Raw genomic sequence first — 20,007 nt, forward strand, 5'->3', positions numbered from 1 at the left:
CGCCACCCACCTCAGAAACCGGGGGCGGCACCCTTGGCCCAGCAGGCTGTCTCCCATACTTGCGGAGATAACACATTGCTATGTGCTGCTGGTCTGATTTCCTCTAGTTGGATCTGTGGACCCCCTGCTCGGCATCGCCCCACTGCAGGCCTGGAGCTCCCAACCTGGATCCATGTGGCAGCACCTCCCTGCCTCCCCCCAGCTGTCCTCCATGCTGCAGCCAGCCACTCGCTGCTCAGAACTTCCATGACTCCAATTCAGCATGGCATTTGAGGCCCTCAAGGCCCTAAGGGACTGACTGTAGGGGTTCAAAGGGGTTCTGTTGTCACCAAAGCCATAGGTCTTTAGAGCACCAGCAACCTGCCTGCGATTTCTGCATACCCTGGGCTGTTTCTGGCCCCAGGGCCTCACCTAGAGCATTCTGTGCCTAATTCTTGCTCATCCTTCGCATGGTGTCACCTCTTCCAGGAAGCCTTCCTGGACATCACTCCCCCTCCCAGGTTGGGCTAAGGATCCCTCCTCTAGCCCCCCTGTGTATAACTCACACCACACTGAGCACCCTGTCTCTTCATCACCTCTTTTGTGTCTGTCTCCCTTTCCCTCTGGACTGTGGGCCACTTGAGAGCAGGGTGACATCTCTCAGCTTCATAGGCCTATCATGACCGGAGTCATTACTGATGGTCTAACTGGCTTAGCAAGCCATTTACAAGCTCCAAACTGACCTCTCCTTGATCTCTATGGGCTAGGGGCTCTGTATGGGGGCTCAGGCTCCCTGTATAGCTTGGTACCCCAAGTGAGGAAGCCTGCAGGAGAGAGGAAGATTGCAAGCTCATGTGGGCCGAGTGCAGCCAAAGCATAAATGACTGCATGCTTGCTTCTCCCTACTCGTTTCCCAGAGCCTCTGCCTGCTCTCCAGGAAATGTCAGTGCACATTGAGTCAGGTGGCCTCCTGCTCATCCCAGTTGCTAGCCGGAGCTCCCAGTGCTCTGCCAGCCACCGTCTCCTCACTGCTCCTGTGTGGGCTTGGCGCAGGTTAGGTGGGGGGCTTCGTGGAGGAGTAGGGGGTATGGAAAGCATTGCTTTCCTCTCCATGAACCTGGCAGGGAGAGGCTGTAGAGAGGCTGGAAGATGGAGAAAAGTCACGTTGATTCCCCTTGAACCTTGGTGGTCCAAACAAGCCTGCTGTGGGGAGGGGTAGGGGGCTGGGGATCAGAGAAGATGCATTCAGGGTCAGTGTGGGAATGTACACATCTGGAGGTGGTGACTTGCTGTACATCTGTGAGAGTGTACTTGGATATGGGCATGTTCCTGTGAAGGGATTGTGTAGCTGTGCATAGGTACAGGCACCATATACGTGTGCATGCGTACATGGGGAGGCGGGCAGGTGCATTTTCAACATGTGTGCCTGTGTCTGTGTGTCTCCGCTTGCCTGCATACACTGGTGCAGGAGCTGTGAACACTGCATTTACCTACAGGAAGGTTTGCTAATTTTCCAAGGATTTGAGGGTGTGTTGTCCTTCTGACCTACATGGAGAGAAAGAGAGAGAGTGTAGAGCAGGAGGGTGGGAAGGAGGTGAAGGTAATACTGGAATAAACTTTTTCAGACAGTGCTTAGGGCAGGAAGGGAGGTGCCAATCCTGATCCTCTGTCTGCTCTGCTGTCCAGGGCTTGTTTGTACGAGAGGAACCCCCAGGCCCCTGAAGTAGAGCTTTCAGCGTTTTAACCTAAGCATTTGCACCGTGCACTGCCATCCCAGAGCATTTCTTGGGGCTCTTTCTGTTCTTCCACCTTGACAGTGAATTTGTGTTGCAGGGACGCTCTTCCAGGCACTGTAGATAAACACACTCCAACTCTCAAGACTCTCTTGACTGTGAGGAAGGAGACTCAGCCCTTATCTGGGCTGTGGGAGTCAGACACTAGGCCCAGGAGTGGGCTCTGCTGTGGTTCTCTGGTCAGCCTGAGGGTCTGCAGCCCTACTGCCCTATGCTCACAGTGAATGGGAGGTGGGAAGAGAGTTTCTTTGGTCAACCAGGATGAGAGGTGGGATCACCTCTGGACGTTCTCTTTCCACTGCCCACGTTGAATAACCCTCAGGATGCTGTTAGTAATGACAGCCTCATTCCTGTCTCATGAGGCACGGCATTTCCTCAAGGGTGTCCAGATCCCAGCCCCACTGCAGCCTAGAGAGCAGGGAACTCAGAGTCAGACCCTTGATGCCGGAGCTAGAAGGAACCTCTTCATTTCACAGATGGGAACCTTGAGGCTGGGTCACACAGGAGTGGACAGAGGTGGGGTAGGGGGAAAGGGGTGAGCTGGGCCTCACAAATCCGCATCCAGAGTGCTTTCCAGGGCATTCGCCCATCTGCTTCTACCCTCTCTGCCTGCCTTGGGGGCTCCTCAGCAGCAGGGGTATGCTAAGGCCACCTGTTCTCCACACCAGCTCCTTGGACCCCTAGAAGCGGCAGGAGGAGGAATAGGAAGGAACCAGGGTTGACATCCAGCTGGAAGGTCCTGGCAGAGACGATTTGCTTGTTTATGGCCAGTTTCTGATCTGATTAATCAGTGCCCCTATCAATGATTGTGAAACATCCTGAATGTCACCCTAGGATTGGGATGTATGTCCTCTCTAGTGGATTGACAGCTGCCTTGCTTCCCTTAGTTCGGACACTACCTCCCTACAAGCCCGGAAGCCCTGCCCTCATGGCGAGCACATCACCATCACCCTCCTCATCCCACTGGAGCCTCATGACCTCTGGGAGGTAGGAAGGCTGGGACCACTTTCCCATTTTACAGAGAACGGCACTGAGCTGATGGTCATGGTTATGTGATTTGCCCAAAGTCAGTTACTATCTGCTAATGCCAGAAACAAAAGGCAGGCCTCCTGATTTCAAGCCAAGGGCTTTTCCAGGATACCAGACTGCCTTCCCCAGTCAGCCAGGGTTATTCCCAGGGCCTGGTCAGAGACAGGTCCAGCTGTCGGCCACACTCCTCCCCCGACCCCTGAGGTGCTCTCAAAGGTTACTGGGGCTGCAGAACTCACCAATTCCCCGACTCACCAATGACTATGAGGATGCCTGTGGCCTCTGCCGAACCGAAGGTGTTGGTGACCTCACAAATGTAGGTGCCGCTGTCCTCGGTCCGCAAGTCGCTGATGGTCAGCCCTGTGATGCGCTTGGTCCAGCGGCTGTCAGCCGGGAGGGGCCGGCCATCCTTGAGCCAGCGGATGGCGGGGATAGGGTAGCCCGAGGCGGTGCAGGGAAGCTCCACGGTGTGGCCGGCCCACACTTCCTGGGAGTGGAAGCCATCCAGGATGGTGGGGATCGACTCAGCAGGGTCTGGAAGGCAGAGAGGGTCGGCAGCCCTGGCCAGCCCTGGGTGGGATGAAGTGGCGCTGGGGGAGGGAAGGCAAGCCCCCAGACAGGAGCCTGCTGCCCATTGGCGCCCATAGCGAGCAGTTTCCAGGGCGGCTCCAGAGGAACATTTCAGGGAGGGTGAACTGTGTCTTCTGTGCTCAGGCCAGACCAAGCCCCAGACAACTTTGACTGGGATTCCCAGCACGGGCTGGGAGGAGGAGAGGATATGATGGAGTTCGGGACTAGAGTGACAGACAGAGAGACAGATGGAAGAAGGGAAGAAGGTGGAAGAGAGCAAGACGTGCAGGGAGGGAGAGGGTGTGCATGAGAACTCCTTTCCCACGGAGAGTCCCTGGCTTCTTTTTTTTTTTTTTTTTGAAATGGAGTCTCAATCACTCTGTCACCCAGCCTGGAGGGCAGTGGGTGATCTTGGCTCACTGCAACCTCCACCTCCCAGGTTCAAGCAATTCTCCTGTCTCAGCTTCCCAAGTAGCTGGGCCTACAGGCACGCATCACCACACCCAGCTATTTTTTGTACTTTTAGTAGAGACAGGATTTCACCATGTTGGCCAGGCTGGTCTCGAACTCCTGACCTCGGGTGATCCGCCTGCCTTGGCCTCCGAAAATGCTGAGATTACAGGCCTGAGCCACCATACCTAGCTCTGTCCCTGGATTCTGGCCCAGGCTGTAGAGCAGTGATGTGTCATGATGTCTCAAGTTTGCAATTCATGGTAAGTATCTCTCTAGGCCTACTGGGAGATGGGAGGACGATCTATCTGTTCCTGCTCTGTCTTCTGCCTAAACTCTGGACAGATTCAGAAATGACCAGTGCATTTCCATCAGAGCCTAGAAGGATTCAGAAGCCCACCTGTGACAATCCTCTATTTCGCATTCCAAAACCAAGAGAAACCAGCAACTACGAGACCTGTGGCCTGAAGCTGCAGAAAACCGTAGGGCCTGTGGGCAGGATTCTGTGTGCAATGCCCAGGCATTTCTGAGTGGTGTCCTGTTGGCCCTCTCAGGCTCGTTCCCACCCTCCAAGGCCTCTCTGGGTTTCCTGCCCCTGGGGGACCTCCTCCTGTTTTAAACCTCCCCAGGATGCCCCTCACCTACACAACACACCTCCGCTGCTTATCCTGAATGCCAAGGCCTTCTATGATCTGGGCCAATGAGTCGGCCTGGCCTGCCTACACTGTCCCCTGTCTCCATGGAACCCTGAGGTGGTGTGCTGCGTCACCTGGGTCACCTGGATGCCCAGCCAGCCTGCTCTGCCTGGCCAGCTCCTACTCATCTTTCACAAACCAGCTTAAATGTCACCTCTTCTGGATGCCTCCTCCAGGCCACTCTCAATGACTCCCACAGATTTTTCTTTTTCTTTCATTTTATTTTCAAAGAACTCCCTGTTATTTATTTTTATTTTTATTTTTTTGAGACAGAGTCTCACTCTGTCACCCAGGCTGGAGTGCAGTGGTGTGATCTTGGCTCACTGCAACCTCCGCCTCCCGGGTTCAAGCAATTCTCTGTCTCAGCCTCCCAAGAAGCTGGGATTACAGGTGCCCACCACCATGCCCAGCTAATTTTTGTATTTTTAGTGGAGACGGAGTTTCACCATCTTGGCCAGGCTGGTCTTGAACTCCTGACCTTGTGATCCACCCGCCTCGGCCTCCCAAAGTGCTGAGATTACAGGCATGAGCCACCGTGCTCAGCTTAGAACTTCCCCTTATTTTAAAATAATCCCAAAGTGCTGAGATTACAGGCATGAGCCACCGTGCCCAGCTCAGAACTTCCCCTTATTTTAAAATAAATGTTTTAATAATAGGTCAGGCATAGTAGCTCATGCCTGTAATCTCAGCACTTTGGGAGGCTGAGGTGGGAAGATCACTTGAGCCCAGGAGTTGGAGAGCAGCCTGGGCAACATAGTGAGATCCCATGTCTACCAAGCAAACAAACAAAACCACACACACACACATGACTATAGTGCCAGGTGTGGTGGCACAAGCCTGTGGTCCTGGCTACTCAGGAGGCTGAGGTGGGAGGCTCAATTGAGCCAGAGATGTGAGGCTGCAGTGAGCTATGATTGTGCTACTGTACTCCATCCTGGGCAACAGAGCAAGATCTTGTCTCAAAAATAATGATAATACTAATATTAATACAAGCTTTAAAAGTGTTTTAACAGATAAAATAGATACCATATGCACTTGGCAAAACTTCAGAAAGTATAGAAGAGCATGTCATAAAGGGAGTCTCCCCATCTCCCCACCCTCCTGCCCTCTGCCACCCCACGTGACTCTCCAGAGGCAGCCCCCATCAGCACTGCCCCTTCCAAGGGCAGTCAGCACCTGGAAGACCGAGCTCCTCAAGGCAGCGTTAAACCGCTGCTGTATCTCCCCAGGCTGCTGAACCATAAATGTCTAGGGAGGACGAATGGGGCACTCAGGCATGGGCAGGCCAGTAGTCTGATTTTTCTGGATAGAAATCCACATTGCAGAACTGTATAGACTTGTGGAATTATAGAGCTGGCTTAGGGAGCTTGAGGCACAAAGAAATGAGGATGCTGAGACCAGCAATGTACAGGGACCTGCCTGGGATCACAACATGGAGCTAAGATCAGAAGCCAGGTCTCCCCCACCCTTGTTCAGTAAATGGCGTCTGAGATGGAGTAATCTAAAATCCTAAATTTTGCTTAGGAGTGGATAGTGGTCCCTTCACTAATGGAAGCTTTCCTCTGCCCTCAGCAATTGCCCCGGAGAGCAGTTGGGGTGAGAATTCTCCTCTCTAGGGGAAAGAATCTCTGTTCTCTTCCCACCTTCCAGTGCTCGTCAGGGGCTGCCTGTGGGCTACAGAAGGAGCCCGGGCTGGGAATCAGGCTCTCCAGGGGGAAGTTCTGCCTGGGTCACTGAGAAGCCCTGTGACCTTGGGCAAGTTTTGTGATCTCCTAGAGCCCGAGTTTCCCCACCTGCCCTGGTGGAGGTGATAACATTGCCTCCAGACTTCACAAGGCCGTTGCAGGCAACCAGTGGTGTAGGTGTGTGGAAGCGCTTTAGATGCTCAATCCAGCTGCAGATGCGTGGGACAATTACTATCTAGAGCCCATGCGCCCTGCCTGCCAGATTCTGTAGCCTCTTCTCTCACCCCGAACCCGGTGGGAATGGCTGGGATAAACAAACCCAGTGCCAAGGAAGAATTACTCAATGTGACACTTAATTGATGCAAAATACACAAATTCCATGGCACACTGCAGAATTTACAAGCGGAGGGGCCATCAGGGTGGTGGAGGAAGGGGCGGGGGGAGGGAATTAATCACCGAGGCTCAGGCGTGAAATTAAATTCTGAGGGAAAGAAACCTCTTCCATTACTCCAGAGCAGAAGTAAAATGCTGCGGCGTGTACATGGCGACAGCCCGGGGGGACCGGGCGCTCCTAGCACTGAAGCAGGGCTGGGGGAGACAGATGGTCAGGCTTGAGAAACTGCTGGGGGTGCACTGGAGCTAGGCTAGGCTGGCTGGGGATCTGAGACGCCCTGGGGAGGCTGCTGGGAACCCCCGCCTCCATAGCCAGCTGAACAGCATTGCTGTGGTTAGGTGGTTAGGGCACCACCAGGAGCATGGCTTCTGCACCTGGCTCTGTCCTTTGTGAGCTGGGGATCTGATTCCAGTCCCTCAGCCTCTCTGACCACTAGTCTCCTCCTTTATAACTGCAGGTGACAATGCCCATCCCACTGAGTTATGGGGGGGACAGAGTGAGTTAATACACCTGAAAGCACTTGGTAAGCTCTGAAAAAGCACCTAGATGTCTGGAATGATTATGATTAGGTTGTATTTTGTGGAGGCACAGACTATTCTTGCAACTGCCTCTGCAACTTGGAAAATACAGAAAAATGAAAGTTGCCGCCCCCCCCGCCCCTCCCTTGGGAATGTAGTAGGAATAACAATGTAGAAACAACAGAACCACCACCACTGACAATAATAGTAGCAGCTACTGTCTGTCCAGAGCTTCCTGTGTCAGGCACTAGCTAAGCTTTTTATAGGCGGTATTTATTTATTTATTTATTTTGGAGACAGAGTCTCACTCTGTCACCCAGGCTGGAGTGCAGTGGCATGATCTCGCGTTCTCGGTTCACTGCAACCTCTGCCTCCCTGGTTCAGGCGATTCTTTGCCTCCACCTCCCGAGTAGCTGGGATTACAGGTATGTGCCATCACACTCGGCTAATGTTTGTATTTTTAGTAAAGATGGGGTTTTGCCATGTTGGCCAGGCTGGTCTTGAACTCCTGTCCTCAAGTGAGCCACCTGCTTTGGCCTCCCAAAGTGCTAGGATTACAGGCCTGAATCACCACGCCTGGCCTTTCTTAATAGGAGATATTCTGTTTCATTCTCACAGCAACCCAGTAGGAGTACATTTTGTTACTCCCATTTTCCGGATGAGGCAGCTGAGGTTTGGAACATTATTTTATGCCAGGCTGCACAACTAGTGAGTGTTGAGGCGGAGATGGAAAGTTTGGCCTAATTCATAACTGCCATCTTAATAATACACCTGGTTATCTCTCCCCACCCCCAGCAACTTTAGCCCTGAGTGCTGAAGAGACCACAAATGCGGTTCCTGTTCTCACAAACTGACCACCTCCAGTGCACTGCCATTTGTACCATTCTCACCCGCAACAAGCCCCAGGAGCTCTCGGGGGTCCTGGCCTCTAGAGACTGAAACATCTCAGTGGACACTCGTGCCCTACCTCTCTCTGGGGACTGATCTCCACCCTCAGCTCTAGGGAGTGGAACCCAAGTGCAATGGGGAGGGGCGGGTGAGCCTGAGACGGGCTCTGGGCTCCACAGTGCCAACCCCCTCGGCACTGCTTGCTCCGGTATCAGTTGCATTTTTGCCGAGACAAGCAGCTTGCAGATCGCCTTGTCACATCCCATCACATCAGGGCCCCGCGTCGCTGCATGTGCCCCCTCCCTGGAGCCCCCTCGCTCGCTTCCTTTGTCTCTGTGCATGTCTGTCCGTTCTGCCTTTCCTGTGCCCCATGCCAATCTCTCTTTGTGCCGGGGCCTCTCTCTTGTCTGTCTGGGTACCGTCCCATCTTCATGCCCGCTTTTCTATTTGGGCTTTATCTGTGAGTCTCCTCCCCCTCGCCCCTTCTCCCGGAAGCTGGTGGTGAAAGAGGAGGGGAAGAAGGGCTGGCATGGCCTCCAGTTCAAAGAATGTTTCTTTTTGAGGGACTCTTGCCTAGTGCCCCCAAAAGCTAGAGGTCCACCCAGAAGACTAGAGGATGAAGGGGCCAAATATTCACGGAGGAGAAGGGAGCAGGCCTGCAGGAAGGGGATTTCTGTGTCTTTCCCACATTGCAGGATAAGCATGCAAATGAGATGCAAAACACCATACAAACAAGTCCCTGTCATTTTGAGGCGAGCCCTTTGGAAATTGGGCTGCAGATTCCAAAGTCAAGCCACAAAGATGGGGCTGCACGGAGCAGCCCCGTCCCCTACCCTTATGACAGCACGGTTTCCCTCGACATTGATTAATGCCATAAATATTTACTTGGCACCTACTGTGTGTTAAGCACAGGGCCAGGCGCTGAAGACACAGGGGTGAATCGGGAGCTGGGTTGTTGCCCTCCCAGCTCCTGATCTCCTGGCCTTGCCCCACATGTGACAGACAAGTGGAACGGGTCCTGGAGAGAGTCTCTGTGGGTCAGGGCAGAGCTCATCACCAAACCACCAAACTCAGGGCAGAGCTCTGAGCGCCAGAGGCACACAGAATCAGAGCAGCCACCTAGACTGGTTCCTCTTCCAGAGGCCTAGAGAGGCTGTGAGATTTCATGAGTCTAATCCCAAAAGCCGGGTGTTCTGACTTAGCGTTCATCCCCGTTCCAAAAACTCCAATCTCAAGACAGAGATTTTCAACTCGCAAACTTTTAGGAGGTTGTGAAATCCATTTGGTAAGTTGTGGCCAGCATTTAGAGAAATCAGAATTAGATAGAATAGAATAGAAAATTCCAGAGCGCCTTGCAACGAGCATGGTAGAAAATGCCAGTGTGCATCGTGCAGGCTGTGATAAGAACGTCTGTCTGGGCATTGTGGTCAAAGAGTTTGGAAACCACTGTTCCGAAAGCCTATCTCGAGGAGCGCCTCCCTGTGACCTCAGCGTGGGTATGGGCATTCAACTGACCCCTTCTATGGGGTCCTGTAGCTGGAAGGACCCCGAGGCCAGGGGTTCAGAGTTTGAATTCTGGCTGTGCCTCCCACTGGTTAAATAGCTCTGGCAAGTCACTCGGCTTCCCTAAGATTTGGTTTCCTCGCCTGTAAAAATAGGGGGAACAGCACACACCTCACAGGGCTATGACGGTCCCTGACAGAAACAAATGAGGGAATCCCAGATACACAGGAGGATTCAATAAACACCAGTTTCTATCCCTCCCGAGAAGCTATAATCACCCCAAAAGAAGAATCCTCTATTCTGTTTAGAAATATTTTGTTTATAAATTATGTTCTGCCTGCTTTCAAATGTTGTTGCGAGGTGGCCTGTGACAAAAGATACATGTGTACTCATTGATCAGATAGAATCCTCAGGCCGCGCGCAGTGGCTCATACCTGCAATCCCAGCACTTTGGGAGGCTGAGGCGGGCAGCTCACCTGAGGTCAGGAGTTCAAGACCAGCCTAGCCAACATGGTGAAACCCTGTCTCTACTAAAAAACACAAAAATTAGCCGGGCGTGGTGGCGCATGCCTGTAATCCCAGCTGCTCAGGAGGTTGAGGCAGGAGAATTGCTTGAACCCAGGGGGCGGAAGTTGCAGTTAGCCAAGATCATGCCATTGCACTCCAGCCTGGGCAACAAGAGAGAAACTCTGTCTCAGAAAAAAGAAAGAAAGGGAAGGGAAGGAAAGGAAAGGGAAGGGAAGGGAGAAGGGAGGAGGGAGGAGGGAGGGAGGGAGGGAGGAAATAAAGAAAGAAAGGAAAAGAAAGAAAGAAAGAAAGAAAAGATAGAATACTCAAAAGCACCTAGAGGCATGGAAATGCAATCCCCCCACCCCCAGCAAAAGCAACACTAATAGTTACTATGTTTGAGTATCAGATTTTATCTATGAGCTTCCTGACAGGAAAGACCAAAAAAAAAAAAAAAAAAAAAAAAGAAAAAAAAGGGAAAAAGAGGGTGAGTCTCGTAGCCTCATTATTTGAAAATGAAAACATAGCAGAGGTCTTCCTTGGTGGTTTCAGTACCCGATTTCTTTAATCTCTTTCTCTGATTTCCCTGAGTACACAGGGGGCTCCTCCATCTGCGGTGGGACATGCCAAGTTCCAGGGATGGCCTGGTGTCCTCCCTTCCCAGCCTGCCCCGTTCTCCCCAGGCCCTCTCCCCTACCTGTCACGGAGAGGCGTGCCCCATTGCTCTGCCGGGTCTCCCCGCTATACTTGTGCTTGGTGATGCAGCGATAGGTGGAGAGGGCGTCCTCCTTCTGTACGTCAGAGATGTACAGCCCGCCGTGGTAGGTAATAAAAAACCTGTTTTCTGGAGACACAATCAGGACATAGTTCGTTACTTCCCGGTTTGGTGCAGCCTCAGAGGCAGGGTAGCGTCTCTGACAGATGAGGATTTTCACACACAAACAAAATGACAAATAGAAATGATAGTAATTGTTCCTTTCAGTGTAGATGCTCCAGGGTTTAACAGAAAGAAGCTGGGCTTTAGAGTTAGACTGAGATCTGGGTCCCGATCTGGCTTTTCTACTTATGGGCTGTGTGACCTTGGGAAAGTTACTTAACCTCTCTGAGCCTTATCTGTACAATAGGGTAAAAATAATGGGGTGGGTGTACAGATTTAAAAAATGGGGCCAGGTGTGGTGGCTCGCACCTGTAATCCCAATGCTTTGGGAGGCTGAGGCAGGAGGATCACTTGAGACCAGGAATTGGAATTGGAGACTAGCCTGGGCAATATAGGGAGACCCTGTCTATAAAAAAAAAAAAATTAAACAATTAGCTGGGTTTGGTAGGGCACGCCTGTAGTCCCAGATACTTGGGAGGCTGAGGCAGGAGGATTGCCTGAGCCCAGGAGGTCAAGGCTGCAGTGAGCCGTGATCTCACCACTGTACTCCAGCCTGGGTGACAGTGTGAGACTCTTGTCTCTAAAAAAGTAAAAATAAAAATAATAAGGTGTCTGGTGCAGAATAAGCCCTCACTAAGTGAATATTAGTTCTCATCTTTCCTACCTCTTTGCAAGAGTTTGCAACTCTTTCATATTCCTTGCTCGTTGGCTTTTACAACTGTTCGAGATGCTAGCTCTATTTTACAAAGAAGGAAACTGAGGCTTGTAGTAAAGTAACTGGCCCAGGTCGCACAGCCAGGAAGTGGACTGGAACTTCTGACTCCCAGTTGTCCTTCTGTATGGAATTATACATAAGCCTCCATCCCTTTCTCTCAATTTAAATCCTTTATTCACTCAACAAATGATTACTGAGGCAAAGCTATACCAGGATGGGGACAAGGAGGGGCAGATACACAAAAATCATTCAAACAGTTCTCAAACACCCGTTGTGTGCAAGGCAGTAAGAGACCAGGCATGGTGCTCTATGTCTCCTGCCACTGCCACAGCCATCTCTGCCCCGACTGTTGGGACCTAGCAGGAGAGCAGGAAGCACAGGTGGCAGCGTGCCCACTTTGCAGATTGCGACACAAGACCCCCCCGCTCCACCCCAGAGGGGAAGTGGATTTCCTTGTCTAAGGTCCTAAGGCTCACCCTGACCTTGAGCTGATAAAGGCTGATTTAAAGGAGAAAACTGGACTTGAGGGTTGGGGGGCGGGGTTTGCACTAGACTCCCTAAGCTCATGGATGTGTCCTCCCACTGAGGCCAGACTGAGATGGAGAGGAGAACCCTGGGGTCCTCTGCCTCCTCTTTGGGGATTTCCCAGGCAGACCTGGAGGGCCCAGGCTGCCATTTCCATGGGAGGCGGCCTTGGAATCAGGATAATGATAGTGACTTCAAAGCTGCAGGGGAGAGGGTCATGCTGAACCCACGGGAAGAACCCGATAGCACCACATGTCAGGCTGGCAGAGGGAAACATTTTGGGCAGTTCCATGCCCTTCTAGCCCTATTATTTAGAGGTCTGCTACCTGAGGCCTAAGTGACATCCCCTCAGCCAAGATGAGAGCTCTGCTCCTGTGAGGAATATTCTGTGGTATCCCACCCATCTCCCTCCACCATCCCAAGCACAAGTCCAAGATTCTCAGCGCCTGGAGGTGGGGACCTCACCATAGGGCACCTTCTGCCACTGGAGGCCGTAGAACTGCAGGGCTGAAAAGCTGAGTGCACGACGATATCTTTGACAAAGGTTCACCAGCCTTCGTTTGAATATCTCTGGGGCTGGGGAACTCCCTCCCTCACTCAGCAGCCCATTCCAAAGTTGACTTTTAGATCAGTCTTCCTTGGTGACCACTGATCTTCTTGGCACTCCCTCTGTGTGTCCTGCTTTGACTCACTAGTGCCACGCTGAACCAGCCGAAACCCGTGTTCCTGACATACTCCCTTATACACTGGAAGGCAGCTGTGATGCCCTTTGAATTTTCTTCAGCCTTAGGATTTTATTTTCATTTTATATATTTTTTGAGACAGACTGTCACTCTGCCACCCAGACTGAGTGCAGTGGTGTGATCACAGCTCATTGCAGCCTTGACATCCTGGGCTCAAGCGATCCTTGCACCCCAGCCTCCCCAGTAGCTGGGACCACAGTCATGCACCACCACAACTGGCTAATTAAAAAATTTTTTTTGTAGAGATGAGGTCTCGCTATGTTGCCCAGGCTAGTCTCAAACTCCTGGATGCAAAGGATCCTTCTGCCTTGGCCCTCCAAAGAGTTGGGATGACAGGGATTTTATTTTTTAATAGTTATTTATTTAATATAGTTTCAAATAACTTCATCAGTCTGGTCTCTTGCTTCTGAATGAAGTTTGGTTTATCTACAATTCCAATTGCCCCTCCCTCCCTCCTTTCTTTCCTCCCTCCCACACATCTCTGTATAGGACTGGACCTACCATGTGCCAGACACTGTGCCCCACTTTGAAAGCCTCTAAGATTAGACTTAGCCCATCAGAGCAGAGTAGAGCAAGACTACCAACACCCAGCCTCAGCCTGCATCACCTTGTCATGGGGATGGTGTGGGAGGAGGGAGGCACCCCCGTTATACTACTCTCCTTGCAGTCAACTAAAGACCCTGGCCCTGTCTCTGTGAGCTGCTGCCATGCCACTTTCCCTCTCTCTGTCCTTGAACAGTGGTTATGTGGGCCAGAGTCTGGAACTTCCCATTGATCCCGGTTGAGCTACATCTTGTTGGGGATCCTCCCAGATGGGCACTCGGCCATCTGGCAGCCTGCCCATCTTCTGGAACCTAGAGTTTGTGGACACCCCACTCTGCCCGGCTCCAGCACACAGACCACAGCCGGGCAGAACCCGCAACTAGGCAGACCCCCACTCGGGGCTGTGGGTGAGGACGAGAAGGAAGGTGGAGGGCGCCAAGCCCTGCAGCTGGCTGTCAGAGGAACCGAGGAAGCATGGAGAAAGCCGGCTCCCCAGTGGACTCTGCATGTGCCGTTTTGTCTCCATGTTGTGACATCCCAAAGTCAAACGCGGAAGCTCTCTTGTAATTTATTATGTAACTGGGACTGGAATGCAGAACTACTGGAGGGCGTTGCTGCCAATCAGGAGTGCCAGTGTCGGGAGGTAGTGATGGTGGGGTGAGGAAAAGCAGGAAAGACACAGAAATCAATGCTCACAGCCGACAGGTGCTCCAGCCCTGGACAGCTAGGACCCTGTGATCTTGCATCTCCCGGCACCTCAAGACAAACAGAGCACTTGGCCCTACGAGGATTTTAAACTAGGGGTGGGGGGTGGAGGGTGGGGGGGCTGATGCTGCCTTGATGGTGGTGGGGAGCTAGGGTTTCTATAGCAACAAGCAGCTGCTGCATCTGATGTTTCACATCCTTCATTGTCCTCATTTTCCCCTCCCTCCCCCCCTTCTTGTGCATATTTAATTGCAGTAACGTTTTCAGACACAGTGTTTTGCTCCTCCTGAAACAAAGGCAGGCTGCAGCCAGGGGGATGCACAGCGCGAGAGGGGAAGGAGAAATCAGGGGTATGATGTTAGTCCCCTTGGGGGGGCTTGTGCAACATCAGTTCTGCATGTTTGATGAGCATCGGACGGTGGACCCTGCTGGGGAAGGAAGGAGCAAGAGGCATGTGGAGTGAGCCTCATACAGTGTGGAGAGCGGAGGGAGGCCCGGCCCGCTGTTTGGGGATGGAGACGGGCCAGGGTTGGACAACATGGCTGGCCTCCCGGGCTGGCAGCCCATGCTCTGCACCCCAGATGCAACTAGCCATCCCTGGGAAGGGAGAAGAGTAGCTGGCCCACGTTCTCTGCTTTGAGGCAGGCTGGGTCCCACGGGAGAAGGATAAAATGGCAGCCAGTACCTCCGGGTCCAGCACCAATCCTGAGGCCACTTGGACAGGTTGGGGGAGGTGGGACATTTGGGGTTGACAGCATAATTTGGGGTTGCTAAGGGCATTTAGTGGTTAGGGGCTTGAGTCACAAAGAACTGTTCCACCCCAAATGCCAACAGTGTCCCTGTGAGTTTAGGCTGGAGGGTGCCATTCCTTTAGGCTGTAAGACCAAGACACAGAGCTACGTTTAAATGCTGACTGTGCCCTTGACATTGCTTGATTGACATATTTCAAAGGCTGTGGTATCATCTATCTACATGCTTATGACTAGGGGAGTGGTTGGTTTCTGCTTTTCTTCCTTTTATTATTACCACAAAGACCCTGACCTGTTTTGCCATCCCCTTTCCTCTGTGATCTTGAGCAGGACTCTACTTTTTTTAAAGCTAAGTATTTATTGAGTAGCTATTACAAATTAGGCCAATGACTTTACGTACATTATCTCATTTAATCCCCACAACCCTTTGAAATGGATACAATTATTATTAACTGAAGCACAGAGAGGTTACATAACCCATCCAAGGTCACACAGCTAGAAGGTGGTAGAGCCTGGACCATTAGTCGACTTCCTATCCTCTTCCAAAGCTCTGCGCTGGACTGACTCTCCTAGAATGACAGCACCACTCATAGGGACATATGGTCAGCCAGCCTCTGCCTGGTCGCTTCTGTCAATGAGGTCCTCACTGCCTCCTGGAGGAGCATTCATCCATCCAGCTCAGTTTGGCTGAATCTATCACGTCTTTCTGGAGTGTCTCCAGGTCTTGGTCTGGGCACCATGGGAGAAGTCCTGGACTTGGTCTCTGCCCTCTGGGATCCCACAGTTAGGAGACAATATCCTTCCACCATGGAAGGTGTGGCCGTCAGTGCTGGGGTACTGGGGAAGGCTGTGGAAGGTCTTGTGGAAGCTATGAGTAAAAGGAGCTGTACAAAGGGGGGCTGGGCCACCAGGGGTAGTGGGGAAAGCCCAGGGTGGGGATATAGGATTCCAGGTTGGAGTCCAGGCTCTGCCACTCATGTTGGGGTGTATCCTGGGTTGAATAGCATCCCCCCAACAAATTAATGCCCCCTAGGATCTGTGAATGTGACCTTACTGGAAATATGGTCTTTGCAAATGTAATCAAGTTTAATTGGGGTCCTCCTGGGTTAGATTGAGCCCTGAGTTCTAATAAGACTAGTGTTCGTCTAAGAAGAGGGCGATCTGGACACAGACACGCACCCAGGGAAAGTGCTGTGCAGAGGTGGAAGCAGAGTCAGGAGGATGCACCTAACAAACAGCAAAGAAACGCAAGGATTGCCAGCAGCCACCAGAAGCTAGGAGAGGCCAGGAAGGACCCTCCCCTAGAGCCTGTAGAGAGACGCTGGCCCTGCCAGCACCTCCATTTTGGACTTCCAGTCTCCAGAACTCTGTTGTTTAAAGCCACCCAGTTTGCAGTGATTTCTCATGGCTGCTCTGGGCAGCTCACCCAGGGTGCCTTTAGGGAGGGCCAGTCTTCTCTCAGACCCTCAGTTTCCCATCCGTAAAAAGAGGGGAATTTGGATTTGGTAAGTGTTTTCAACCATGTTTGTAGATTAGAATCATCAAAGGATCTTTTCAAGTGGAAGTCTGAATCTCTCTCTGAGGGTGTGGTGGTCTGGGAATGGATTTTTTAAAGAGCTGTAGGGAGTGTCTTATGTGCAGGGCAGAGAACCCCTGGATGAGATCAATTTGCAAAGACTCTTCACACTCATTGACAATTTGATGTCTCCATGATCCCACTATACTAGTGCAAGCCCCATTTCTTCTTCAGGAAAATGGAGAAAAGAAATAGAACTGATGTCACAGGGCTGTTGGGAGGATTAAGTTAAATACTGAGTATGAAAGTCCCCAGCACGTGGGTGGCTGGCTCCATGTCATCTCAGGAAGATGAAGGGCCGGAGTAGCTGAGGTTGGGGCTGCCGGGGCCCTCAGCGCCTCCTGCGGTCAGGCCTCCTGCAGGTAGACTCCCTCCTTCCTCCTCAGGAGCTGGGTTGGAGAGCAGGGAGCTTGGAGATGAAGAAGCCTCCTTGGCAATTCTGAGGCCCTGCACACAGGTGTTAAGTGAGCTGACAGCATCTTTTCTGTCTTTTTCTAAAAGGTCAGAGAGCTGGGCTTTGGAGACTCCCTGGAGCTGCAGGAGCCATGGAGAGATAATTGATAGAAACCTCTGGGCTTCTGGCAGCCCCAGAGGGCTGGACAGAGAAAAGCCACCCTCTGCAAAGGTGGGGCCCTGGCTGCTCTGCTCTCAGGGAGGGGTGAGGGGGAGTGTGGTGGGGAGAAGGTGATAGACAGGGGAGGAGGGGGAAACTGGGGGTTTGGGGGAGGATCTGAACTGGACAGATCCCACTGCAGTCTCTAGAGCAAAGGAAGGGAAAGGATTGAATGAGGCAGGGGCCAGCAGCCTCCTGACTGGCCACCCTGAATCCACCCCTGCCCCTCCTCCTTCTGTCCCCAGCACACAGCCAGAGCAATGCTTTCAATCCACATCAGATCCTGTGGCTCCTCTGCTCAGAATCCTCCAGTGCATTCCCATCTCAATCTGGTCATAAAACAGGCACTCAGTACGTGTTTCCAGAGTGAATGCATGAATGAAATTTCCCAAAACTCTACGGCAGTTTTGTCCCCATTTCACTCACGAGGAAACTGCAACTCAGAAAAGTCTGATCCCAGCTGGAAATTCACCTTCTTCAGGAAGCCTTCCCAGATTAAATCCACTCCCATTTCTGAGTGTTTCTGCACCTGGCAAAGCTCTTGTCCTGCTAATCACTATTTCTACTACATCCAGTTAGACCTTTAAGAAAAATGGTCTAGGCTGGGCGCAGTGGCTCACACCTATAATCCCAGTACTTTGGGAGGCCAAGGAGGGTGGATCACCTGAGGTCAGGAGTTCGAGACCAGCCTGGCCAATGTGGTGAAACCCCATCTCTGCTAAAAATACAAAAACTAGCCGGGCCTGGTGGTGGGTGCCTGTAATCCCAGCTACTCAGGAAGCTGAGGCAGGAGAATCGCTTGAACCTGGGAGGTGGATGTTGCAGTGAGCTGAGATCACGCCATTGCACTCCAGCCTGGGCAACAAGAGTAAAACTCTGTCAAAAAAAAAAAAAAAAAAAAAAAAAAAAAAAAGGAATAAAGCTCTAATTAGCAGTGGCAAGAGGTTTGCCAGATGCTCACAAAAGTGAGCATTCAAAAGTCAAGATTAAATAGTATGATGGTTCCCCCCAAAATAAAAAATAGAATTACTATACGATCCAATGATTCTACTTATGGGTATATATCCAAAAGAATTGAAAGTAGGGAGAGAGATATTTGCACACCCATGTTCATAGCAGCATTATTCACAATAGCCAAAAAGGTGGAAGAAACCAAACTGTCCATCAACAGACAAATGGATAAACAACATGTGATATATACATACAATGGAATATTATTCAGTCTTGAAAAAGATGGAAATTTGGGCACATGCTTCAACATGGATGAATCTTGAGGACATTATCCTAAGTGAAATAAGCCAACCGCAAAAAGGCAAATATGGCATGATTCTACTTTACTTATAGGAAGTATTGGAGTTGTCAAGCTCATAGAGACAGAAAGTAGAATGGTGGTTGCTAGGGGCTAGAGGGAGGGAAAAGGGGGAGTTGTTTAATGCAGGGGTTCCCAACCTTGGGGCTGTGGACCAGTACCTGTTCGTGGCCTGTTAGTAACTGGGCCTCAGAGCAGGAGGTGAGTGGCAGGCGAGCGAGCATTTCCTCCTGTCAGATCAGCAGCAGCATTAGATTCTCACAGGAGTGCGAACCCTATTGTGAACTGTGCCTGCGAGGGATCTAGGTTGCGCGCTCCTTATGAGAATCTAATGCCTAATGACCTGAAATGAAACAGTTTCACCCGTATCCCCCTACCCCTGTCCCGTGGAAATATTGTCTTCCATGAAGCCAGTGGGGGACTGCTGGTTTAAAGGGAATGGAGTTTCAGTTTTACAAAAGGCAACTGAACTTAAACATGACTGAACTTAACCCTTAAAAATGATTAAGATGGTAAATTTTATGTTATGGATATTTTACCACAATTAAAGTTGAAAAAAAATTTAAGTCAAGGCTATAAAAAGTTGGAATGAGTGATAGGTGGGATTTGAACAATGAGATCACTTGGACACAGGGCGGGGAACATCACACACTGGGGCCTGTCGGGGGATGAGGGGCTGGGGGGAGGGATAGCATTAGGAGAAATACCTAATGTAAATGACGAGTTGATGGGTGCAGCAAACCAACATGGCACATGTATGCCTATGTAACAAACCTGCACGCTGTGCACATGTACCCTGGAACTTAAAGTACAGTAATAATAATAAAAAAAAGTTGGAATGAGTGTCTTTGTCAGGTAGTGAGTCTCCTGTCACCGGGAGTATTTAAATTGATGCTGAAGAAACCCTTGGCTGAGATATTGCACAGGGGATTTCAGTCTTGAATAGAAGAAATAAACCAGACCATCCTTAAGAACCTTTCTCCCCCAGCGATTTAGAAGTTCACGGCTTAAGGAATGTTGGAGCTGCAATAACCCTTGAGGATCATCCACTACGGGGATTTTAAAATGCGTGTGTCTGCACGTGCATTTGCACACTTCCACCCCAAGGCCTTTGCTGTCACAATTCCTTTTGGCCTGAAATGCTCTTTCCTTGACTTACTTCTGGCCTCATTCAGGTCTCTGCTTAGTAACAGCTCCTTGGAGAAGTCTTGTCTGACCACTCTCTAAAAATTAGACTGTGTTCCTCGTCCCTGCCCAACTCTTTACTCTGTTTTATTTGTCCTTGGAGCACATGCTGCTTCTGTTTGAGAGCAAGAAGTTATTTTGGTTCACCCTGTATGCCAGCTCCAGAAGACATCTTGCACACAGCAGATGCTCAGTGAACATCTGATGTGTTGAATCAATGAATCCTGGCAGTGGAGGAGGCATCTCCACATGGGGTGAGGCAGCTGAACTTCCAACCTGGACTCCTGTTCCCAATGTGCCCTGTGCCCTGGGGCTCTCTCCCCCTCTAGCCACTGCTGCCACATTGCAATGGTTTGGGCCACTATTTCCTCTTTGGGCCACTTTGATCCTTTCCTTGTTTCCCCAGCTTGGGACATAAAGCAAGACGGATGGTTTGGAGCTAACAGAAGAGAAAAA

General features: G+C 51.2%; 1 protein-coding gene across 4 annotated transcripts in view; it reads right to left on the bottom strand.

Annotated features, from left to right (window-relative positions):
* Positions 1 to 20,007, bottom strand: part of DSCAML1 (DS cell adhesion molecule like 1) — a 368,891-nt gene that overhangs the window by 93,812 nt on the left and 255,072 nt on the right. For all 4 annotated transcript variants that reach the window (XM_063693558.1, XM_063693559.1, XM_004052204.5 and 1 more), the window contains 2 exons: positions 10,709 to 10,855; positions 3,057 to 3,335 (listed from right to left, as the gene is read on the bottom strand). In XM_063693558.1, coding sequence (XP_063549628.1) covers positions 3,057 to 3,335; positions 10,709 to 10,855 — 426 coding nt within the window. The remainder of the gene's footprint in view (positions 1 to 3,056; positions 3,336 to 10,708; positions 10,856 to 20,007) is intronic.

The sequence above is a fragment of the Gorilla gorilla genome, chromosome 9 (assembly GCF_029281585.2).
Source record: "Gorilla gorilla gorilla isolate KB3781 chromosome 9, NHGRI_mGorGor1-v2.1_pri, whole genome shotgun sequence".
NCBI lineage: Eukaryota > Metazoa > Chordata > Mammalia > Primates > Hominidae > Gorilla > Gorilla gorilla.